Genomic DNA, 25,055 nt, shown 5'->3' on the forward strand with positions numbered 1-25,055 from the left:
GACATAGATAGTTTAAAGCCTGGTGACAGCTGCCATGGAATGACCCAGGCTATGGACAGTTGTTAATAAGTTCCATTTTCATGCCAGAAAAGGAAAGAAGAAAGAAAAAAATGCACCAAATGCTAGGCTTTAGACAAGTCAAGCACAGACTAGCAGGATTTGATTGACATCCTTATGTTCTCAGGCCTGTCCTAAGCAATTTAGTTCACTGCCCAAGAAGACATAAAATGGGGATACTCTATTACATGATGCAAAGAGTAAATAACCTACCCTCTACAGGTTATACTTAATTTTGCAAACTCCATCTCCTAGAGATAATAGGTCAGTCATGGGACACTCATGGGAGGAATGGTGTGCTTGAAGTTGCATCTGAAATCTCCCCCAGTCCTTCTTGCATTAAATGATCACCTCTCTTTCTATGACTATCATTCTTGACTATCCTGCCATGAGGGCACTCATGTCAATCTCTCTGGCATCATAGTTATTTCTGGGTCTCATTTCTTCTGCTGGACTCCAAGTACTTAGAGCAACAACACTCCATCTTAGCCGTTTCTTTTTTTTAGCATCTGGCACAGAATATGGAATGTAGCCAATAAGATATGTATTTAAGAAGTAGAAGATGTAAATTGACAAGGTATTTTGTGGTTTTTCTCTCTTGATTTCAAATGTCATTCCCCTCTTATAAAAGCTCTTGTCCAAATTCTTGAAAGAATGTTCTGAGATATTTAAGAAATTCTGGAATATCAGTAGAATAAGGGAAATTCAAAGAAATTTATGGGTGAATCTTTGGGGAGAGTTAAAACATTCAACATATAAATGCATATGGAAATTTCACACTGAACATCTGCTTGTTTTAGAGAGCCTGAAAATGGCCATGGCTAGGGACAGATTTTATATCAAAAGAGTCTTTAACATTCTAAGTAGTACAACTGCCTTGGGATAATCAAAGCAGAGAGTGAAGCCATCAGAAGACTATTGGAAGTTCACATAATGGAAGGCAAGACTGAAAACCCAGGCTCCCAAAAACACAGAAGAGCAGGCAGTTAAAAGCACATTTATAGCAGGGTCTAAACAGTGGCTTTAATTCAAATCTAACTATCAACATAAGCAGAATTAAATACAGCTACTATCCCATCTCTACAGTATTCACTAAAGTTAAGAATCAGGTCAGTCTGCATTGGGTTATGCATTCATTGCTTGGCTAGGGAATAGTTCCTGATAAAGGACTCAAGAAATGTAATTTCCCAAAAGAAAACCAAAGTTTTATTAAAAGGGAGAACATGGGCTGGAAGTCAGTGCAGTGGTTAAGAGCACTTGTTTGCTCTTGCATGGGGTCTAAGTTTCATTCCCAGTACCCACATGGCAGCTCATAGATGGTGAGCTGGTCCCAGCAGATCTTGGGGCATCTGGCTTTTTATGTGGGTGCTGGGAATCTGAGCTCCAGTCCCTACACTTTCATAGCAAGCACCTTACCCATTGAGCTATCTCTTTAGCCCTATGAGTAGGCCTTCAATTACTGCATAGTAAATGAATTTCACAATGTGAGTCTAAAATATGACTCTCAAGATTTCTGTGGCCAAGAACAATGATTCATCTAAAAGGAGGGGCTTTGAGATAGAATAAAGTGATCCATTATTGCTTCCAGTGACTCTGAAAATGGTTTACAATTGTTTTAGTAGAACAAAGTTCAGTGGAAAAATGTTTTTTGCTATCATTTTTTCTACTTGTCAATGGAACATCTTATTAGTAGAGGTAGAGTGTATTTCTGCAACATTAAAGAAAGTCAGAATAATTAAAACAGTGTGGTATTGGAATAAGGGCCAATGTGCAGATCAATTGGATTGAATTTGAGGCCTAGAAATAAATCACTGTTATGGTCAACTTACTATTGACAAGAATACAATGAATTTTCATAGAGAATAATATTTTTAATAATAATAATAGTAATAATAATAACAATAAATGATGCTCAGACACCTAAGTATAGACAAAAGAAAGAATAAAGTTGGACTCCCTGCCTCAAACCACATTAAAAGTTTAACTCAAAATGGGTCATAAACAAAGTAGAAGATAGGGCTATAAATCTCTTAGAAAAAAATAGGAATAAGTGTTTATGATATTTGGTTGATCAATTTCTTTTGAAACACATCACCAAAACACAAAGGACAATAGGAAAACTATATAACTTGGAACTAAATTTAAAGAAGTGTTCTTCAAGGACATTATGAAGAAAGTGAGAAGAAAACCCACACCTACAAAATGAAAGAAAACATTTAAATCATATATCTGAAAAGAAATTTGTATCCTAAATATTGGAAGAGCATTTACAACTTAATTTTTAAATGAATGACTGTTCATTCAAGGGAAATATATAGATAACAAGAAAGGTATTTTATGAGATGTTCAGCATCATTAGCCATTAGGGAATTATGCAAATTATGTATTATAAGTACAAATGGCAAGGTAGAGCTGTGCATGCTGTAATCTTATGACTCAGGAGGTAGAAGCAGAAGGGTCAAGAGCACAAGGTCACCCTTGGTTATGTTTTTAGGTCATGTAAGTTTCAGGACAGTCTGGACTACTTGAGACAAAAATAATGAATAAATAAATAAATAAACTATGCTTTAGCATCATTATGGCAGCTAAAGAGGAAAAGACAGAAAATATGTAGTATTGCAGCACTGTGGAAAGTTGGCTTTCCCTAACACTGTTAGTGGGACTGTGAAACAGTTACAGTCACTTTGAAAAAGATGAGGACATTTTCTCTAAGTGCTGAATACGTGGGTGAATTTACCTTTAACCACATGACCTAGAATTTCCACACTTGCAGAGCCAAAATTCTCAACACACACACACAAATGTAATAGCAATTTAGAATAAATTTTCAGTGCACAAATTCAAACATTTAAGCAACTAAAAAAATCTCAGAAATAAGAAAGTGCCATCAGTATACAAAATAGACCAAGACAAAATGGCTTCTTGGAGATTGCATTTATAGGTGGGAAGAAACCTAAGAAAAAGTAGTTTCAAGCTGAGAGTCACCTCTTCATGATCTGATAATGGTTGAGTTTATTCTGTCCTACTAATTAAAGTGATTTTATGTCAGTTTCCAGATGAAACCCCCATTGGGACTGTGTGTTTTTACTTGCCTTCATATTCTTCTGCCCTCAGCAATAGAGAAGCTTCCTCCACTGAACAGGAACTCTTCATAAGCCTAGAGGGAGCAGGCATGAGGCAGGAACCACTCCACCCAACCCACAGACACGAGAGCAAAAGTAGACAGCAGTCAATCATAGCAACCAGGGCAGCTGCTAACTAAGCAGCTCACCATTGCTGTGGACTGTGTTACTGTCTAACCTGCTCATACAGCGGCTGTTCTTTTCCTGTCTTTCACTCTTTAAAGTATCATTTCATCTTTATATAGTAACTGATTGCAAATTATTCCCAGATTTGGCAAGTTGTTGGTAAATTATAGAGTTATAAACAAGAACCTGGACACTTAGAAAAAAATAAACTTCATCTAGCCTGATTCTTGACCTAGTCTAGTCATTTGTGGAGTTGAAGGCAAAGGAATTTTCTCCCTTCACTAATTCTGTTTTTCCTACTGCATCAAGCATCTGTTGTTTGTTTCATAGTTTGAAGCTTATGCTTTGTTGAGAAAACAATACATGGCACTGTATCTTGTGGTTTGTATTTTGATATATTGACTTGTTAGTACTAGTCATTCCATGGATGGGTGATTTCACATCAAAGTACAATCTACCATGGGAAGTGTGAGACAACTTTTATAAATAAACCCAATTTGTGGCTCATTTTCTCAAGCTAAGCTTTCTAACGTAAGTTGAGGCTTTTATACAGATATATCCTAAACTTGTATCTAACAAGAATGCAAATTTTAAAATTTCATAAACTGTACTAAGAAAGACATGAGATTTCAATGGAAATAAACACTAAAAATTCTGAAAAAAAATCCCTTACTCAAAAAGTAGTTATTGAAAATTTTATTTTTTCATTACTTCTTTGAGAATTCCATACAATGTATTTTGATCATATTCATTTCCCTCTCCCAGCTTCTCCCAGATACTCTCCCACCCACTTAATTTTATGTTCCTTTTTAAAACTCATCAAGTACAATTTGTGCTGTCCATATATTCTTGGATGTATGGCCCTCTACTGGATCATGGTTGACCATGGGATACACCCTTAAAGAAAACCAACTCTCCCTCTATTAACCCCTCATCTGGGAGTAAGATTTTGTGTCCACCCATCCCCAGCTCCATGCTAAGTTCTGTCTGGCTCGAGCTTACTCAGGTTATACATGTTGTGACAACTACTATTTAAGTCCATATGTGAAACTTCTCATTATGTCCAGAAAATATAATTTTCTTGTAATCATCTACTTCTTCTGGCTTTTACAGTCTTTCCACCCACTCTTCTACAGTGATCCCTGAGTCTTGAGAGAAGGGCATGTAATATAGATGTCCCGTTTAGGACTGAACATTCTGCAGTCTCTCATCTTTCAGTTGTGAGTCTCTATGTTAATTGCCAGCAACTGAATAAAAACTTTTTCTGATGAGGGTTGAGGAATATACTAATCTATGGGTATAATGATAAGTCACTAGGACTTGATTTAATACAATTTTGCCCATTTAATAGAATAATAGTAGTAAGATCTTTCCTAAGTCTTATAACCCATTCAACAACAGGTATTTTGTCTCAGTAACAGTGCCAGATATGGGTTTCATCCTGTAAATTGGGCCTTAAATCTAAGCAGAAAGTGGTTGGTTACTTTCTTTTCTTTTTTTTTTTTTTTTTTTTTTTTTTTTTTTTTGGTTTTTCAAGACAGGGTCTCTCTGTGTAGCTTTGCCCCTTTCCTGGAACTCACTTGGTAGCCCAGGCTAGCCTCGAATTCACAGAGATCCGTCTAGCTCTGCCTCCCGAGTGCTGGGACTAAAGGCATGTGCCACCACTGCCTGGCTAATTTTTTTTTTTTTTTGCTTTTTTTTTTTTTGAGACAGGGTTTCTCTTTGTAGTTCTGGCGCCTCTCCTGGATCTTGCTCCTGTAGATCTGCCTGCCTCTGACTCCCGAGTGCTGGAATTAAAGGCGTGCACCACCATGTCCGGCTGGTTGGTTACTTTCTTTCCATTCATGCCACTATTGCAACAGTGGACATGTCTTGCAAAGCCAGTCATTATTGTAACTCACAGGGTTGACAAATAGATAAGATTGATTATTACTTTTCTTCTCCAATAGTATGCATATCACCCTCCAGAACTATGAAAGCTCCCATAAGTTTTTACATGGATTGAGAGTGTTGTCACTTGGGTTGTTAGGCTTTCATAGCAAGGGCTTTTACACTAACCATATCACCAGTCATCATAGTTATCAAGTGTAAATCTATAAAACACATGAGTCAAAGCAATATAGAGATACAAAGAAAGTTATGTGTCCTAAGACATGGCTTAACAATGGGAACTATCTTAATTTGGGATTCCCTGAAGTAGATCTTAAGACAAAGATTTGGGCATAGTAAAGTTATGTAAGAGGTGAGTCCAGAAAACACAAAAAAGGTGTGGGAGAAGTAAGGTAGAGGAGGGAAAAATAGAATTTGCATTAATGATCACATCAGGCAACTAGAACTCAGCCTTGCTATGGTCCTCTAAAAACTGTGAAATACATCAAAGAATTCTAAAACCAAGGGCTGGGGTTTTCTGGGCATTTCTACTCTTTGGTCCTCCAGTGCTAAAGAATATATCCAAAATCATTAATCTTCATAATGCTTCCAATTGCATGCACTTGCAAGTAGTGAAAGCCCCCTTGAACATAGGAGGGTTCTCAGAGGAAAGAGCTTAAAGTGACAACCTATGAATGTTGTTATTTTATCAGTTATAAAAATAATTAAAACACACTGAATAGTTACTGTGTCAGGCACAGTGCTAAGCTTTTTTTTCTTTATACATAGCCAGACTTTTAATTCTTCAATAACATTATGAATAAGATATGAGTATTATCTCCCTTTTAATAAAATTTCAAGGATAATATAATAAGTAGATGGTGGAGACTTGAATGTGAATAGCTGAAAAGGAAGCCATGACAAAAACACATGGTGAATGAAGGACAAGTTGTAGAAAACAAAGGCAATCATGGCCCAAAACTTGAGAAAATAACCAAGCAAATAATGTGTAGGGAAAGCTTCAGGGAGGAAACATACTTTGACAAGTACTTCAAAGCTGATTAAATAGAGAAAAATGAGTCTATGCATAATAAATATAGGAAAAGATGAAGATATGAGGAGTTGTAACATAATGGACAGGAATTAGCAAAGTGTTGACATTGGAGATTATGCAGAGTTAGTCCTTCCTATGGAATAAGACAAGTAATATTCCATATGAGTATGTTTGTTCTCATGACAACAATGCATTGTAAATGAATCTACTTTATTTTTGGCATTGTGAATATTGAAATGAAATGACCCACATCATATCTTGTAGGGAAAAGATACATAGAATTGACCTATATCGTTTCTGTTATCTGTACTAGGACCCTTCCTCCCAATGAAAAATCACTAGTGAAGTTTATATGACGTTCTATGTCTATTCGCTCCCAGCACACACACACACACACACACACACACACACACACACACACGAGCGTACACACACAAGCACACACATGCATGCACGTGCACAAACACCTATCAGGTAGTGCAGCTCTCTCTTAGCCTTGGTGATGTTCTTCAAGAGGACACAAGGCCCAATTTGGATTTTCCTAGGGGAACTGGGAGGGACATTGGCCTCTTGTCCACCCCTGCGTGGCTTCAGAAATAGACCTGACTAGAGCAGTGAGGAAATGGAGGAAACATACACAGAGGCATATAGAATTGCTGGGTTCAAGTGGTTTGGTCTCTCAAGTGGAGAAATTTCAGCACCTTGGAAAGCTCAGCATGTGCATTATATAGAACTGTGATGAGGAAAACCCGGAGAAGAGGCACAAAATAGGTACAAAGAGATAGGAGAAAGCAAAGAGAGTAAAGAATGGATTACTTGAAACTGTGCTTAAAACCATAAATATTTCTGCACCTGATGCCTGTTCAGATTAAGGGTCATTTGTGAGGAAGTTAGGGCCAAGTCAATATCTTGAACACTTGTCATGGAAAAGGTATTGTGCTAGATGTAGGGGATATAAGAAAGGAATTAGAATATCTTTCTTCTTTCTCCATGTTTCCTTCAGTTTTGGCCTCGTTTTCCTGTAGCAGGATCCAGTGTGCATATCTTTAGATCCTCAAGCTCAAGGGATAAAATGTGATAATTGATCAAATCTAGATCTGGTTTTCCAACCTGAAAACTCAAAGAACTTCAGGAAAGGAATATGTGTAGGTAAGCAAAAACATCAGCTACCTATTTTGTGATGGGTACTCCTATTTCCTCACATAGGAAATCTCACATCTTTGGGCCTCCTTCTGTGGCTCTTATTCAGCAATGAGATGAATGATGGATAGTCGTTGATTGCATTCTGTAAACTTCATTATGCAATATCTAATGCTAGCCTCTCATTCTACATGTAGTGCCTGAAAGACCAGGGAACATTTGGAATCTGAGATAAAGGTTCCTAGTTTTGGGTCAGGCATCAACAGTCAGCTAATTAGCTAGCTAGTGCTTCCTCCAGCTGCCTGTCAGAGCATTTTTTACTCAGTATCTGCCAAGGACAAGGAGCTGGTATACTCATGAATGATTACTATAGAAACCTTTTAGTAGTGTGATGATTCATATGCAGTAATACTAAGTAACAGACACCTCTCTACAAGGTTAAATAAAAGCCCATGTAAATGGTTATTTGGACTAGATGAACCAAATTACCAAAACCGGTCATGAGAGAAGTAAAATAACTTGAAAGAAGTCAAAGTTCTTGTCCAGAGTCACAGTTCTCAAATGCCAGGCCTTAGGGAAAGTCCCTACACATTCTACACACATGGTGGAGGGCCGCACACTGCAGCATGAGGACTACATCCTTGGATAGTTATCATATTGGAAATAAAAACTAAGCATGGTATCAGATATGAGAATATATAAGCATACATCTGATTGGCAATCAGGAAATGACTGAATCACACTTCACATCATGTCTGTAACATGCCACTGTCTACTTCAGAGAGAGAGAATGAGAGTGGACATGGCAGATAGCATCCTAGTAATGTTAGGAAAATAGTGTTTTTCTCATGGGGCACAGGAAAGGAACACCCCCCAGGAGTTTCTGAGACATCCTTGGGATTTTAATGAAGCTAATTTTTTATGTTAAGTATTTCTTGGAAGCTAAAGATAATTGTTGTGCATCTATTTATGTAGACTTATTTGTACTATTTGTTCACATATGTTTGACCTTGATTTTTAATTTTCAAGGAGAGAAGTGAATATAGGTTTTATTCTTTTCTATTTAAATAGTCTATGAATTAAGAGGAAAAAAATCCTAGAAGATAACCTGTAATGTATAACAAGAGAAGGCTGCTTACTGACACATTGCTATGGCTTTGTTGGACCTTTCCAGTGATTAATACCATTTATCTTTTTGTTTTCCATTTTCCTTTCTTTAAAACACTGTTTTGATGCTGTGTCATAGACTTGCAATATACTCTCAGAAAGTCTCCACAATCTTCCCAAACAAATCCTTGCTAGCTATTATATTAAACTGTCTTCCACTGAAGAATTCAAATTGAGGTGATTGAATTAGAGACAGGAGTTCGAGGCACTGGTTTGGACATGCAGAAAGTGATTGAGCTAGACATAACATGATGGAAGATTGCCAGAGAGTAGCCACAGCATGCTAATTTTAGAGCCATTGAGAATGGCAAGCCATGGTGTTTCTTTTCGTGAGCAGCCTGAAAGGTAAAGCAAGTCCTATTCTCAGCACCAATTTCCCTTCTGTAGCCAAGAAAAATGTAGCCATTGCTTAAAAAAACTTTTTCATAAAAAACAATATTGTCTAGGGGCAATATGGGGTCACTCCAGGAACCTCCAAATCAGATTCAACTAAAACTAATTGAACAAGAAAAATCATTTCCCCTTAGTTAAGTAATAGTTGTGCTAAAATTATTTTCTCTTCTAGAATATTTTCTATTGAATGCCTTGGAGAAAGTCTTCTAACACAGACACACAGGCTCAGGCTTACACAAGCATGCATACACTTACATTCTTCCGGCCTTTCAGCTGAAGGTCAGCCTCTACCTCAGACACTGGCAAAGCAGCTGGAGTGCTCTTCCCTTGAGAGTTTCAAGTACATTGACAAGCTGTCTCTTTGTTTAAGCAATGGATTCTTAGAGAACTAGCTTCTCATGTACACTATTCTCAAAGTCTACCTGTTTCCTCACAACGTGGTGTATAAGAAACTGGTTCAGATGAATGCCTGGAGGAGATTCAATAGCATCTGGCCTGAGTGTGTGTAGCAGACTCAGGAGGAAGAACACTCACCTGGCAGTAAGAACTGTAGGCAGACCACTTACATTGGTTTGTCCTCCCCTGTGCTCAGCTTCAAGTGTCCCCATTTATAGAATAAGGATAACAGTGATTTGCCTCTCAGGATTGTCATAGGGATGTAGGAATTACAACATTCAGGGCATGGAGCACAGTGGCTAGCACGAATGACAGCAATCAACACCCAGTGGCCCCTTCTGTTACTGTTACCATCAACAATGACAAAATTTCCTATGGAAATGCAGTCTCCCCCTCCTAACATGAATTGCACATACTTTAGCTCCAGTCTAGAGGCCTCCACTCTGTTATTTCCCCAGTTCCCTGGGCTCTTATTCCTAACACTAAACTTTTCTCTATAATTCAACTAAGCAACCAGTCCCCTGGGAGACCTAGACTGGCTTAAGCCCTAGAAAGCCTCCATCCTAACATCCACTGCCATCTTTTGGAATAGATCATTCATGTACCCTTTGCATTAGAACAAAGCTCTGATAGCAGAAATCATCTCCATATTGTTTATGATGGAATCTGTAATTCCTAGCATAATGCCCAGTGCGAAGTTGATGAGTGAATGAGTATATTGCAGATGAGACATATAGTGGGAAGACAGTCTGAGGAAGGCTCAAGTCCACTTGGTTGTTTCTGGGGAGAACTCAGAACTGCAGCTGTGCTGCACAGGTAGAGGATGGGATCATCTGCTGGCAATGTCTGGAGGGCAGGTTTCTGATGAGCTTTTCCAACAGAGTCCCCAGCTCAGAGGACCCCATGGATCCCATCTTTTCTTCTTGTCCTTGTGTCTTTTCCCTGAAACACTAGGAATTTCTCCTCCCTGGAAATGGAGTGGTGGAAGTTCCAATGAACCTGTAGCAGGGAGCTAGAACTGTGGAACTGTGGAACTTTCACCATATGGCTTTGATCAAGTCCTTTCATCTCCAAGTCCTGCTTTCCTCTTGTAGAACACATAGCCATTACTTCCTACAGAAGCAGGATTTTCTTCTAGACAAAAGACCTTTTAATAATTTGATGAACTCCCTCCCTCCTTTCCTTCTCTCCTCTCTTAACAAATATTTACTGACTATTTACCACAAAACCAATGTGACTAGGTTCTCAGTAATAAAGATTTAGCAGAACAAGATCCTTGTCCCCGGGTCCTGCTCTCAGTCTAGAGCCATGGTTCTCAACCTTCCTAATACTTCGACCCTTTAATAGAGTTGCTCATGTTGTGTTGCTCTCCAAACCTAGAATTATTTTCATTGTACCTCAAAACTCTGATTTTACTACTGTTATGAAATGTAATGTAAATATTTTTGGAGATAGAGGTTTGTCAGAGGGGTCACGGCCCACAGATTGAGAACCATTAGTCTAGTGGGAGAGAAAAAGCAAAACACGGATTCACAATTAGTAGGGTTTCCTCATGCAGAGGCAAGGCAATGAAAGGAATGAAACAAGATGATCACTGGAGCATGGCTATGGCAGGAATGTGTTCTTTAGCTTGGGTGATCAGATGGAGATACTTTTGGGCTGAGACTCAAACAAAGACAGGAAGCTAGACATTGGTAGGGGTTCAAGGGCACTAAATGTGTGGTGAATGAGTGGATAATTTTCTAGAAAAACAAAAAGCTACTGGGTTTGATTGTAGCAAAGAAGTAGGCAAGAGCCATATTAGGATTTTCTTGTGAGCTGTGTCAATGGTTTTGGTTTCAATCCTGCATTTAGAGGATATGTAGACCATTGATACTTTACAAAAGCATTTGGATTTTAAAGTCAACTGTATTAACTAAACTTTCCATTTAATTTAGAATTAGAACGTTTACATAGTAAACATTAGTAGCATCTACATCCAAGCTCCCTAAGAACACTGTGCCCCATTACCACACCTGGGCCTCATAGAAAGACATTGTGAGACTGGTAATTCTCCTTTTTCTATTTTCTGAGAAAATCAGAGCTTTCAACAATAAAGAGAGGGCTCTGGATATGGGATCAGTTGTAGAGCACATAGAGCTCTGGATTTGAACCTCAGCTCCAAAGCAGAGGAACAAAGCAAACAAGAGAGACATGACACTTGTCATATAGCTCATGGTTGGCAGAGATTCTTTATGTTGCCTTTCGAGCTGATGGGAAAACCACCAAAGGAGAGCTTTACAATGGGCAGGAAACAGGAACAAACACACTGCGTGTTAGGGCTGCAAGCACTCTGGTGTTTTGGAAATAGCGTGCCGTTGGCTGGACTGGTGCTTGAGTCTCATCTGCACGTTGTCCTGGGGATTAGGATAGATGAGGCTAGTAGTGGCAGGGTGAAGGACTTCAGTGAAACAGTCCAGATCTGAACGCTTTAAAATATAATTATTTCCATTTTCCACCAGCCACCAAAATGATAAACTTTTAAATCATTTTTGGCTTTAGGAAACTAAACATGAGAAATTAGTATAAAATATTCAAAGCATTCACCAATGAACTATTTAGGAAATTGTTTTAGTTTCTTCATTATGTATCTCTGTATGGCAACCTGTACAATGTGCTAACTCATACATCATATTTATACAGATCCTATAACTGTTAAGACCATGATAACTCTTTCTTTAAAAGATGTTTCGGGCATCTTGCAATAAAAGTATGTGGGCTGACATAGCTCAGCTAGCAAAGTGCTTGCAGCACAAGTGTGGGGACTTGAGATCAGTCCCAGAACTCCTGTGCAAAAGCGAGGCGTGGTGGTGTGTGCTTGCAGGGAAACAGAAGTGGGGGCCTGCAAACCTAGCCAAACTGGCAAGTTCCAGGCAAGTAAGAGACCACGTCTCAAAAGAAGGTGGATGGCGTTCCTGAGGATTTCACCCAAGATACACCCTCGCCTGCACACATGCACATACAAACACAAAGTGGGTTGATGTCCCTTTGTGTTTTACGTTTTTAGGTTGACCGTGGAAGAAAATTATTGTACTTTTCTTCTTCAAACATATCTGTACTTTTTCACAGAATTAATGAATCAAATCATTTTACTTGAATTTAAATCAAATGTCAGCTGGGAGAGACTGTGCCCTCCCTCATCATAGCAGTATATTTTTGAATGTTGCAAATACATTTCATTCAAATCTTTTGGATGGTTTACTCACAAAATCTTTCTTTAGCAATCAAATAAAATGAGCATATGTTCAGGTTTTCAGCTGAACATCCAAGATCCTTTTAAAAACTCTCTGGAACTATTTTTTCCCTCACAACTTACTTGGGTAGAGTACCAAAGAGGACCAACAAGAGATGAATTTTACTTCAGATAAATGGGTAACCTTATTATCTATTTTACTTTGGCAATGGAGAAGCCATCTGAATTTTCTATTACTCAAATTCTATTTGAAGAAACCAAAATGAATAAATCATAGCTAGTGAGCACAGAGATATCTCTTTGTGAGTCATCATAAGGTTTTTATAGCTTTATTGCTCTCAGTTCAACTCCTGGCCATACCTTGCCTCTGCAGAACCATTCTTTTTAATTACCTGCAGGCTTCTGTTTCATTTCAAAAATTCCAATGCAAATGCGTGTGTGTGTGTGTGTGTGTGTGTGTGTGTGTGTGTGTTAAAATTTGGAGAGTTCTTTGCTCCCAACAAAATATCTTTTGATGAAAAGATGGGATCTCTTTTCTGGGAGCTGGGGAGTGGGCAAGAGTTTTTTAGCCTCACATGTATGAATACAGTTAATGATGCAGAAAGGAGTATTGTTTGCAGTAACCTTGATTACATTTTTCAACATCTCACTCAGTTTCCTGTGGGAGGAAAAAACAGTAAAGTGAAGAGGACAAAAAGTAAGAGAAAGTTCCTTCCATGGCGACAATAAACACAGTTCATGTATAAGCGAATTGGGAACAAGTACCTCTGTTGTTTTGAAGAACATTTTGTCTTTCACTGTTTTTTATCCTTTTTGAAGAACTAATTTCTAGTGAGTAGATGCTGCTGTTACAAACCTTGATGATCAGACTGCTTTGTATTTAATCAAGGTTAGTATCAAACCATGTGCAAATATGATTCTGTCTGCCTAAGCCATGCCACGAAGATGAAAAAGCTGAACTCCATCATTGATGTCAAGCACATTGGGTAGAGAAAGCATCATCTCAATGCCTGGTGCCTCACCCCAAGGCTCTGTGAGAAGGATGTTGGTACTGGGCTGTTTTATGTTCTGCTTTGGCATTACAGAGAGCCTGGCAGTAACTCTTCTTCTCCAAGGTTCTCTAGGTACTCTGGTCCTCAGGGCAACTTCCACTGAGTGAGCCTTGCATTCTGATAACAGTTTTCCATTCACCCATAAGAGAAGTGATTTTTCTATCTTAAGCCACCTGAGCCTAGTTGCTAGGGCATTTTCAGTTCTCCCCATGGTATGGGAGAATTTCCCAGGGCTGTATTCAAACTTTACTATGTACTCTCATGCCTTTTCCATCCTAAACAGACGTTAACCAAAGACTCTTAGGAGGAAGCAGTTTCCCCAGACTTTGACCACAGAATAAAAATAAGTCTTTTGAAGTGTAAGTGGCATCAACAATAACCTTCTTTCAATATATGTCTTTAGAGCTAGCTTAAGATGGTCACAGTCCCCAAACTCTTGAAACCATTATGTCAGTAAGTCTCCCCATTTGTTAGTAAAGGGGATAATGAGACAATCTGAGCACTGATATCAATGCTTCAGATTTAAATGAGATAACGTGGAAAAGCTTCTGGCATCATGTCTGGAGTATTTTGGACTCAATAAATGTCCACTGGTGATTGGCATCTAACAGAAGCAGATGTGAAATCAGTCAGCTCCCTAAATAGCAGCACCAAACACCATCCTTCAGACACAATAAGAAAACCTGAGGTCACAAACAGAGGTTCGTCCTTCCCAACCTTCTAGACGAAATCGTTGACTCTGTCCTAGGGCCTCTAATGATAGATATATGTGTTCCCTGAATCTCCCTGAATGAAAGGAGTTGAGCATCATGTGGAGCACAGTGGTCTAAAACTTACAAATAGACTTTGGACCAATGCAAACAACTCAAATATGGGTGCCAGGAAGTCTGGGCTCTTCCTTATGTCAGCAGCGTGATCTCCAACTAGTCTTCCCAAATGACTGAGCTTTAACTCTATTGTCTGTGAACTGGGAGGGACACTTAGGAGAAAGAATGGAGATGTAGTCTATGAAAGAGGTGAACCCCTGGGGTAGTAGTAACTTATGGAGTGAGTCACATTAGCTAAGTAAGTCAGTGTGTACATGTATGTAAATGCAACAAAACAACTCCTCACACATATACACAAATATATCTAGCAAAAAGAAAGAAAAATCTTCTAAAATCAGAAACTTGCAAACTAGGGAGAGAGAAACAAACGATAAACAGTAAAGCGGAGCCCCATCCTAAGAACTGAAAGTCCCAGAGAAAAGAGTAAAGCTATAGAACAGGTGAGGCGCCATAATCTGTCAGTGGCCCTCTGTCTGGTCTTCCCTACCCACTGTCATTCTGATTACAGAATGATTGAAATGGAACACAGCAGCTCGACTTCCACTTTGCCTTGGACTTTCACCACGCTTGGAGAATGGCTTCACTGTCTATCCCTCAGACCCTCACTCTTGGATTAGTAGGGCCTTAGACCTGTGTGTGCTCCACCTGCTGAAAGACACTGCAGGGATCTCAAAAGCCTTGTCACAGTTCAGTCATGGTCCATTGCTCCCTAGAGCTGGGCCTGTGCTGGACACTACACAGTGCCTCACTTTCTACACAGAAGCACTCTTAGGACCACAATTTCAGATCACTTGCCCCCTGCTTGTTCTGAGACAGGGAGGAGAACAAGTCCTGGTAAGATATGGGATCTAGGAAGGTTTTCATGATGTTATATTGGTCAGTGTGCAGAGTTCCAACTAGCATGGCTGAGTATATATTTTTTAATGCACACACTTCAATGTGGTAGCAGAATGAACAATGCCTTAGAATCTTATTCCACATAAACTCCACCTATTTGATGAGTTTTTGCTATTGGATGAGATAGTGTGGAGCAGCTGGCTTGCTCATTTTAACATAAGCATTCAGCTGGACATTCAAGTTTGTGGTAACCTTTCAAGCAGAGAGGCAAAAACTGGCATCAGTTATTCAAATGGTGTCCTTTTGACCTACCTGCATGCAAGACACATCTGTGCCATCCATGAGACACAAGAGCTCAGCTAGCTCACTACACACTTCAAGCCTCTGTTTCCCCATCTGTAATATAGTGATAGTAACACTAAGACAAACAAGTGAGAATAAAGCATAGTGACTCAATGTACAAAAATGTTACTGGTTGTTATTACAAACACTGTTATTTTTATGTGTGTCCATGTGTTGTACACATGCACTTGTGTATGTATGTTCACATGTGGGGGTTCACATGTGGAGTGTATGTGTAAGTTTGTACATGCAAGTAGGACTCAAGATTGATGTTGGGCATCTTCCTCAATCATTTTTTTACCCTCTTTGAGGACGGAACTTTCAGTTGGACCCAGAGGCCAGTATTTTGTGTGAGCGCTATTGATCAGAACTCTGGTCCTCATGTGTGCATGGCAGTGTCTTATCCACTGAGCCATCTCCCAGCCCACTAACACCATTATTCATAAAGCAATACCAGACAGCCTTTTTCCAAACTGCTGAAGAGATGGGTTCATTTAATATTCTTCCAATCCCTCCAAACAAAACTCAAAACCTTATACTCATGGTGACTCCTTTAGTTTAGTTGGAGAGCCATGCACTGTTCTAAATGGCTCCATGGGTATACTGCTAATTTTTTTTTTTTTAAGAAAAAAACTACTCTAAAATGGAAGCCTTTTATTGACAGACAAAATGCAGTAAAACCCAGCAAAATTCAATTACCCCTTGATTGGGTCAGGTCAACCAAGAAGGGAATGAGGGAATTGTATATTTGAAATCAACAAATTGAATTGGGTTCCTTTTTGCGACCTCAGCAATTGCTTCCTTACTTCTTCACAAGATCAGAGGTGGACCTGACAGCTTCCAGATTCTCAGCAGGCATGCTCTATCTCTAGGGAACAGCTTCTGTCCCTTGTTTAGCTTCTAAATTAATGATGTTTGCTCAGAAAATTATTGCAGCTGCAAAATATGTGCTGACGGTAACTTCTCTTCTTTTGCAACAATACACACAGAGATGCAAATATATATATACATGTTGCTTAAAAGAACCTGTGCATGCATGTTGAGTTGAGGTGTAGATGTGTGTAGTGATATACAACATTGTTTTGTTTAAACAGCATGACCAAAATCAACTTGAGAAGGAAAAGGTTCATTTCATCTTACAACTCGGGAAGTCAGGGAAGGAACTCATTCGGGAACCTGGAGGCAGACACTGGAACAAAGAACATGGGTGGGCATTGCATACTGGCTTGCTCTCCCTGGTTTACCCAGCCTGCCCCAGGGTGGCACTCCCTCCCACACCAATCATTAGTCAAGAAGATGCCCTATAGACTTGCCTATAGGCCAGCCTGATGGAACCATTTTCTCATTTGAGGTTCCTCTTTCTAGATGACTCTAGCTTATGTCAAGTCGATTCAAACAACCAGGACAACCATCATTCAACATTCAAAGGCATGCAGGATGAACTATTATGCTCCAACAACTCTGAACTGACATCCTCCTTCATGAATTATCTTCACCCCTTCCTTCAAATGAAGTGCTCATTTAGAACCTCACTTTCATTTCCCTGTCTCCTGATTTCACATCAGTAATGGTCGAGAAGCCAAACATTCCACTACATATCATTGGCATTAATAGCATAATAAAGTTTGTATTTTGGTTTTGTTCCTTTTTACAAATGAGCACAGTTAACAATTTAAGTTAACCAGATGAATCAACATTAGAGATAATGTTATTCAACTAGTGATGTAGAAAACTAGGCTAATTTTGTCATCTCTTTCCTCCTGAAGCCTCTGTCCTCTGCTAGAATGCCCCAGGTGCTGTACTTCAGAAGCAGGAACCTGCTTGATGGCGACACACTGATCTTGAAGCGTATCCTGGCATATCTCCAAATAGTTGCAGCAGGGAATGTGGGTTTTGCTTACCTTGTGTTTTGGTTTTGTTTAAGGTGCTGTTTATACTGAGACAATATTGCTAATGTTCAGATGAAAGCCAACATCTATACACAATTCTCACAGCCCGGCCCCATGCTCAGTGGACATCTCTGGCTGCTTCTTGTTCTCTTTTCACACCATCCATCTCCTTTTCCACCATCTGACAGCTTTCCCTATCCACACTGCACTCCCCAAACACACTGCATTCCCTGCCCACACTGCATTCCTACCCACACTACTTCCCTATCTACACTGCATTCCCCGCCCACACTGCACTTCCCCCTCCACATTGCACTCCCCAAACACACTGCATTCCCCACTCACACTGCATTCCCCACCCACACTGCATTCCCCACCCACACTGCATTCCCCACCCACATTGCAGTCCCCCTCCACATTGCACTCCCCAAACACACTGCATTCCCCACTCACACTGCATTCCCCACCCACACTGCATTCCCCACCCACACTGCATTCCCCACCCACACTGCATTCCCTCAATGTGTTTGGCCCTTGCATATTCAGGGATTAGACACATGCTCATCTGTCTGTTTTGTAACATTTTAAAAATTTAATTCACTTACCAATTGATTCAACAATTTTATTGTCTTTTTTTATTTATGTGTTTTACTATATGTATGTCTGTGTAACTCATGCATTCCTGGTGCTCTCAGAGGCCAGAAGAGCCAGTGTGTATACTAGAATTGGAATTACCAAGAGTTGTGAACTGCCGTACGGGTGCTGTGAATCGAACCTGAATCCTCTGGAAGGGCAGCAAGTGCTATTAACTACTGAGCCATCTCTCCAGCCCCCCAATTTACTGTTTAAAATGTAGAGTGTGTTAGTATAATATAAGTATCTTCATAGCTGGATGGTGTGTGTCCATCATAGCAACTGATTCTAGAACTGCTTCATTACCCTGTAGATGTAACCAACCGTCTTATCAAAATAAGAAACACAGAACCAAAGTAAAAGAGAAAGCCAAGAGGTCAGAGCTCAGAGCTAAAATCTTACCTCCTGCAGTGCTCCTAGCTTCCCTGAAAGAGAGCTACTTTCTGTCTGTCTGTCTTTAAATAGTCTTTCTGTTCTGCCTTTTCATTGGTTGTAAACCCAAACATATGACTGCCTCATCACTGTCTGTAACTACTGTCCTCCAGGTCTTAAAGGCGTTTGTCTCCAATGCTGGCTGTATCCCTGAACACACAGAAATCTACCTAGCTTTTCTAACCACCACGCTCTTGCTATGGCTCTAATAGCTCTGACCCCAGGGCAACTTTATTTATTAACATAAAATTAAAATCACATTTCAGTACAAATAAAATACCACCATATTACCCCACACACAAATCTTAGGATGTTTGACCACCATGCCAAATTCTCCCATCACCAGCTACAGTGCAGCATTAAGCTGATTTTTAGCTCCATGGATTAGCTTATTCTAAATATTTGCATAAATAAAAGCATGCGGTATTTGACTTTTTGTGTATGATTTCTTTCATTCAGCAAAAAAAAATTTTTTTTCAAGGTTTCATTGTGGTGTAGCAAGTATAAGAACTTTATTACTTTTATTGACAAATAATAGTCCATTCCATGCCATGTTTTATCAAACAGTTTATCAACATTTTAATTGTTTGCATTTTTCCCATTAAGAAAAACACTGCATAAGAAAAAACCTTATACTAGTTTCTGTGTGAACACAGTTAGCATTTCTCTTGCTTATGTACTTAGGAGTAGGTTTTGCAGTCCCACTAGCCATGAATGGGACATGAAGGTCAGCTTCCCTACATCTTGTGAGCTTTTGCTGTTCTCAGAATCTTTATACAGGGTCATCTGTGTGAACATAAAGAATGATCTCGTTTTCCTTCCTTAGCTTTTGATCTAGACAGTTTCTGGTCATTTCTGAAGCTGTTGCTTAAAGATAAATTTTAGCAGGAAACTTCCCTTGACTACCCAATACCCAGAATAGGCCAGGATTTTCTTCAGAAAGTCTACCTTCCTCATTAAGACTGAGCTTCAACCTGAGCAGAATCCATTCCCTCTCTTGTTTCCCATCCCATGCCCAGCGCCCACTCATTGTGTGGAATAGAGAGTTGCTTGCCAAAAAGTATGCTTGATGAATGACAGATTAAAGGTAGGGAAGGAAGGTAAACGGTGACTTGAGATCATCTGCTTCAGAATTAATATGATTAACTTTTCATTCTAATTCATTTTCTTACAGAGCAGGTTACTTAAGGAAATCTGATACAATCAGAAGAACTAGTGTTCCTGATGCCTGTGTCATACTATGGCTTAACTGTTTATCTGTTAAGAAAAAAGTCCTTCCACAAGTGGACAATATAAACATCCTCCGAGGTTGAGAATTACATTAAAATAAAAAGAATATGTCTTTAAGAAATGAGGAGCTTAGGGGAACTGGATCTCCTCCTTCTGCTACCAATGCAGCATCTCTTCTAGGGCTTTTAGTGGGTCGGGAGGGCCGCACTCCATGTCACCTTTGAAAAGTCTGCTCCCAGCAGCCCGTGGGACGCCTTCTGAAAGCATTTATCCGAGATGATGTCTTGATTAGCTAATATAAACAAGTTAATGTGGATGTTTTTAAAAAGACTCTGGAGTTAGACATGAATTTAAACCCCTGGCCCACCAAAACAAGCTGGGTGTCCTAAGACAGACTATGTGATCCTTCTTAGTTTCCATTTCTTTACCTGCAAGTGGTGAATAGCAGCGAAGAGCCCATGTTGTAGAGTTTATTACAGACACTAAGTTAAATGGTGTGTTCAAAATAGAATTTAACACAAATGAAACATTTTATAAAGCTAGCTCTGTTGCTAGTAGTATTATTTCATGATTAGTGTTAATGTATAAACTGGTAAACTGCATGCACAGTTGACACTTTGAAAGATTATTTACATTTTCCTAAGTAAGAAAAAGTACTCCCTAAATATGAGTTGGGAATGGCTGTATGAACACTGTTACTTCTAGAGGTAATTTCCTAAGTGAACCTTCAGTGACTTAACAAGCCTCCTTAATGTAAATTTCCAAGTGTCTGCATAGCAGGCATTTCAGAAGAATCTTGGTTCCTTGTACCAAATTACACTTGGTTCAGCTCACATCGTTGCAATATGCATGTAATGTGTGTTCCTTGGGTGTCTGAAGACTGGACAGGAAGTGTTGCTCAAACATTTTATTTGTCTTCACTGTGGACTATGCTGTGCTGGATGCTTTCCTGAGGGAGCTCACGATGCAAAGACTCTAAAAGGCTGATCCAGTTAGGACCTGACAGAACAGAGACTCTTTGTTTATTCAAGTACTGAATGCCTAATAAAAGCCAGTATTGTGGAACATGGAAAAGTGGAAAAGCCAATCCCATGCCATCACAGAGATTGGTAGTCACCACAGAGGAAGCAATGCAGACAGGAATATACAGCAATCAAGCGTGTTATCTAGACAGCTTCACTGATAACAAACACCACAAATGTTATAAAGGAATGTGATGAGGTTAAAAATGTCTGAGTAAATGTTATAATTAAAATTTCAAAGATTAAAAGAGAAAAAGAAATATAATAAAAATGTCAAAAGGAAAGAAACCACTGTGGTAAGTAGTCATCAGGGGGCTCCCCAGGGAGGATGTGGAGCCTGGATGCTGAGGAGGCAAGCAGAGTCAGTGGGAGATAGATAGGAGGAGCACAAGGCACTGAGGGAAGGGGCTGGAGACATAGCAGGCCAGGACCCAAGGCTGCTGGGTCGTGTTTGGAGAGAAAGGCCAGAATCTCACCAAAGGCTGTGCTCACTTCTGATTTTCTTTCCCTTCTCACCTCTGTGGATGAAATACCTCCTCTGTGGTACTGATTTCCACAGGGCTAGCTAGAATCTGTAATCTTGTCATTGAGTTCTCTAGTGGATGCTTCCCGGAGCTCCCAACCTTATCTGACTTGACGTTAGCAGCTGTGACAGCGAGCATTTCATCTTCTACAATTCGTCATGTCTTCTTGCCTCTGGTGGTTTCAGGCTGCACCAGGTGACCTTTGAAGTGCCCACCTGTGAGGGAAAGGAGCGGCAGAAGCTGGCACTGGTTGGCGACTCCTCATCCTCAGCAGAATTCTTCGTCACCGTGGCTGTCTTCGCCTTTCTCTACTCTCTGGCCGCCACTGTGGTGTACATTTTCTTCCAGAACAAGTACCGCGAAAACAACCGGGGCCCGCTCATTGTAAGTCATTGTCTTTTTGAAACAACTTCTGTCCCTTTTAACTTCTTTGACTAATGTCTGAAGGGCTTTGGAGTCACCTGTGCCTCTGAGGCTGGTGTGTGAAAGGAAACCTTATTTGTTATCATCCAAATCTCTTCGATCTACAACAGAAAGCACAGTGCCTACTTGTCCCTGTGCCCTGGCATGGGAATGAAGCACAGGATTTGGTAGAAACCAGTTTTAAAACAAAACAAACAATGGTTAGTAAGCCCGGGAGACACAGAGGAGTGAGACCTGCTGTGGCCTTGGAGGGCCAACATTATAGATTAGGCGGCCATTGTTGATTTGTGCTGTTTTGAAATGCACTGTTGCCATATTGTAAGGTAACGTGAACACCCTCCCCTCCACTCTCCCTGCCTCTCTCTGCTCTGTATGCTCCACTCTTCTCCCCACTCCCTACTCTCTTTCTGTCTCTCTGTCTGTCTCTCTCTGTCACTCATTCTCCACTCTTCTTCCTGCTCTCATCCCACCACTGCATTCCATTCTCTTTGACAGTGGTTCAAAGACTCAGATAGTTGTGATCAACATAGCCTTACATGTCCTAATACGACCATACACATGCCTGGGGAGATACAAACACTCTCCAGGAGATACATGGATATAGATAGTTTTAAGAAAAATAAATACATCTTACAACCTTTACATGTACATTTACTTAAAATCTGTTTTCCTGAAATGACCTGCATCTAAAAATGCCTTACCAACTTCTTCTGTCAGTAACTGTGTCAGCTGCCTCTGCCTCCAGGACAAAGTGCCTGAGATAACTGACTTACAAAGAGAAAAGGATGCTTTGGGCTTCTGGTTTTGGGGATCATGGCTTGTGATTGGACAGATCTTTCATTCTTGGGGTGCCAAATAGCAATGATGAGGAGCTTGTGGGTGGAACAAACTGCTCACCTTATGGCCAGAAAACAAAAGAGTGAGAGTCTCAGGATCCCACAATCTCCTTCAAAGGTGCATTTCCCCGGGACTAAAGACTTCTCATAAGGCCCCATCTCCCTAGTATTCCACTATCTCCTCAAACCACCACTGTGGGAACTAATTATTTAATGCACAGACTTTGGGGGAACATTGAGTAACCAAGTAATAGCAATTATGTACTCCCAATTCATACAATAAAGCAGCCTTTCTTGCCATTCCAAAGCTTATCACACAGCATCTTTGCAAGATACAATTCACTGGAAGCAGTGGAAAGTGACTGTCTTACATATTGTCTGTAGTGTGAATCCTAACTGCTTTTAATGATAGAAACCTAGAACCAGATATGCGGGTAAATGCTGAAAGATCAGAGAGACAAAGAAGCCAGCCACTGTCACTTCTTAATCCTCATGCTGAGAGGGGCTGAGCTCCTGTCTCCTCTTACCTTGTATTCCTCTCTCCACCCAGCCACACCACTTCCTGTCTCTACCTCCCTAGTGCTTGGATCAAAGGCATGAGATCCCAAGTGCTGGGATTAAAGGCTTGTGCCACCACTGCATGGCCTCTATGGTTAACTAGTAGCTAGCTCTGCACTCTGATCTCCAGACAAGCTTTATTTGTTAGAGCACAAACAAAATATCACATTTCCCCTTCTTTGTCTAAAATTAAAAAAAGGTTATAATTAATGTAAGAAAAACTATATACAATAAGTATAATATTTACATAATGTATGCAGGCAATAAATACATCAACAATGTCTAGTCCATAAACATTTGACAAATTCAGAAAAATACTCCATTATCTATCCTATTTTGGTGAGTCCAAAACATTGTACCTAATTCACATTTTGTTCTAACTTGCATTACCAAAATTATCTTTTTATGTCTCTCAACCTTACACACTGTACATTTCTTTAGTGAATTTCTTTTCTGAATCTGGTAACAAGGAAAACTATAACTATAAAGTCTTCAATGCCATTAGAGACCCAAGAAGGAAATAAGTAAGCAGGAAGTGCAAACAAGGGACTTCCAAAAAATGTGAGAAATGACAAAAACAGCTGGCTGCCTAGATAGTCACCTAAGACTCCTTTACAACGTTGGGGCATCTATCTTCAACCTACAGGCCTAGAATATCTGGCAGACTTATCTGTGAAGCAGAATTTTCTGAAGGGCTGTCCTACCTTGTCTTGGCAAAGTTTGGCAGTCCTTTCTTTTGTGTCCTGATTGTTGCATTTGAACAGCATACTGTTAGCAGTTGAGGCAAGGGCAGTTTCTTGCCCAGTGGCTAACTTTTGCCACAAAGAAAGCAAACTACATATGGGGTTTCTTCAATGCCCATCATCTTCTCTGAAGTAGATTGGTGCTATCAAGAGCAAACATGTCTCATTGTCATTAAAAAAAAACTATGTTATTAAAACATCTTTAATGCCATATTCAGATTTCTATAGTGTTTGAAGACCATCTGTCTACCTAAAATATATCTATTTGACCTTGAAAACATACCTAACATGACTATAAGTTTAATTGTAATAAGCAACTAACTACTAACCTGCATTTATTAATTAGACTGTAATAATAACATTTAAGGACTAGCAATTTGCATTGCACTATTAAATGAGGTGTTTAGGTACAATACCATGAACAATATTAGAAATGCATGTACAGTGTGTTCTAACAAAACTAATCTCAACTTTGTATACAAAGATCCATATCAATGTTAAATATTTAAAACAAGTAGTTGCTTTTTGAAAGTAGATTCTATAATCTACCCTTTTATCTTATCATATCTATACCCGCATTTTTCTTTTTTTCAAAACAAGAACCCCTAATCTAATCTCCTTTGTTCAGCTTTATTTTAACCATTACCGATAACAACTTGTAACTAACCACTCTAAACAATGACAAATATCCATAACTCACTAGATGACCATGAACCACCCATCCCACCTCTTAGGTATGTGGACATCATGTTCTTAAAATTACTTCCTGCTATCTGAGGGTGACAACATCTTTAAGGGATCCTGAAAAGAAAAATTTGGGTTAATTGTCAAGTCCTAGGAGAGGTAGTTGTATCATTTGTTGTCCAGTCTCTGCATAATCAGTCTCTGTATAATGGGAAAGTGCAGGGCTTATCTCAAGTCCTGGCTAGAGTAATATGTGAGGGTGAATCATCTCAGCTAGCCACTTTTTAGGGAAGTTTGTAGTCCAAATCCAATTTTTAGGTGGTGTTTGTCAGCTTAGTGGTGTTATCATAGACCATGTGGAATTATCTTGGTGGGGCTACATCATTCTTTTAGACTTCAGAGATAGCTATTAGGTGTTGTCATGGTTCATTGAAGAAAACTTAAACATTTTAAATATCATATGCAGC

At 39.6% G+C, this 25,055-nt stretch overlaps 1 protein-coding gene across 2 annotated transcripts in view; it reads left to right on the forward strand.

Moving 5' to 3' along the window:
* The window catches only part of Synpr (synaptoporin), a 349,008-nt gene that overhangs the window by 260,579 nt on the left and 63,374 nt on the right, over positions 1-25,055 (forward strand). For both annotated transcript variants that reach the window (XM_028894513.2, XM_028894514.2), the window contains one exon: positions 21,530-21,728. In XM_028894513.2, the coding sequence (XP_028750346.1) occupies positions 21,530-21,728 (199 nt within the window). The remainder of the gene's footprint in view (positions 1-21,529; positions 21,729-25,055) is intronic.

The sequence above is a fragment of the Peromyscus leucopus genome, chromosome 9 (assembly GCF_004664715.2).
Source record: "Peromyscus leucopus breed LL Stock chromosome 9, UCI_PerLeu_2.1, whole genome shotgun sequence".
In the NCBI taxonomy this organism is placed as follows: Eukaryota; Metazoa; Chordata; class Mammalia; order Rodentia; family Cricetidae; genus Peromyscus; species Peromyscus leucopus.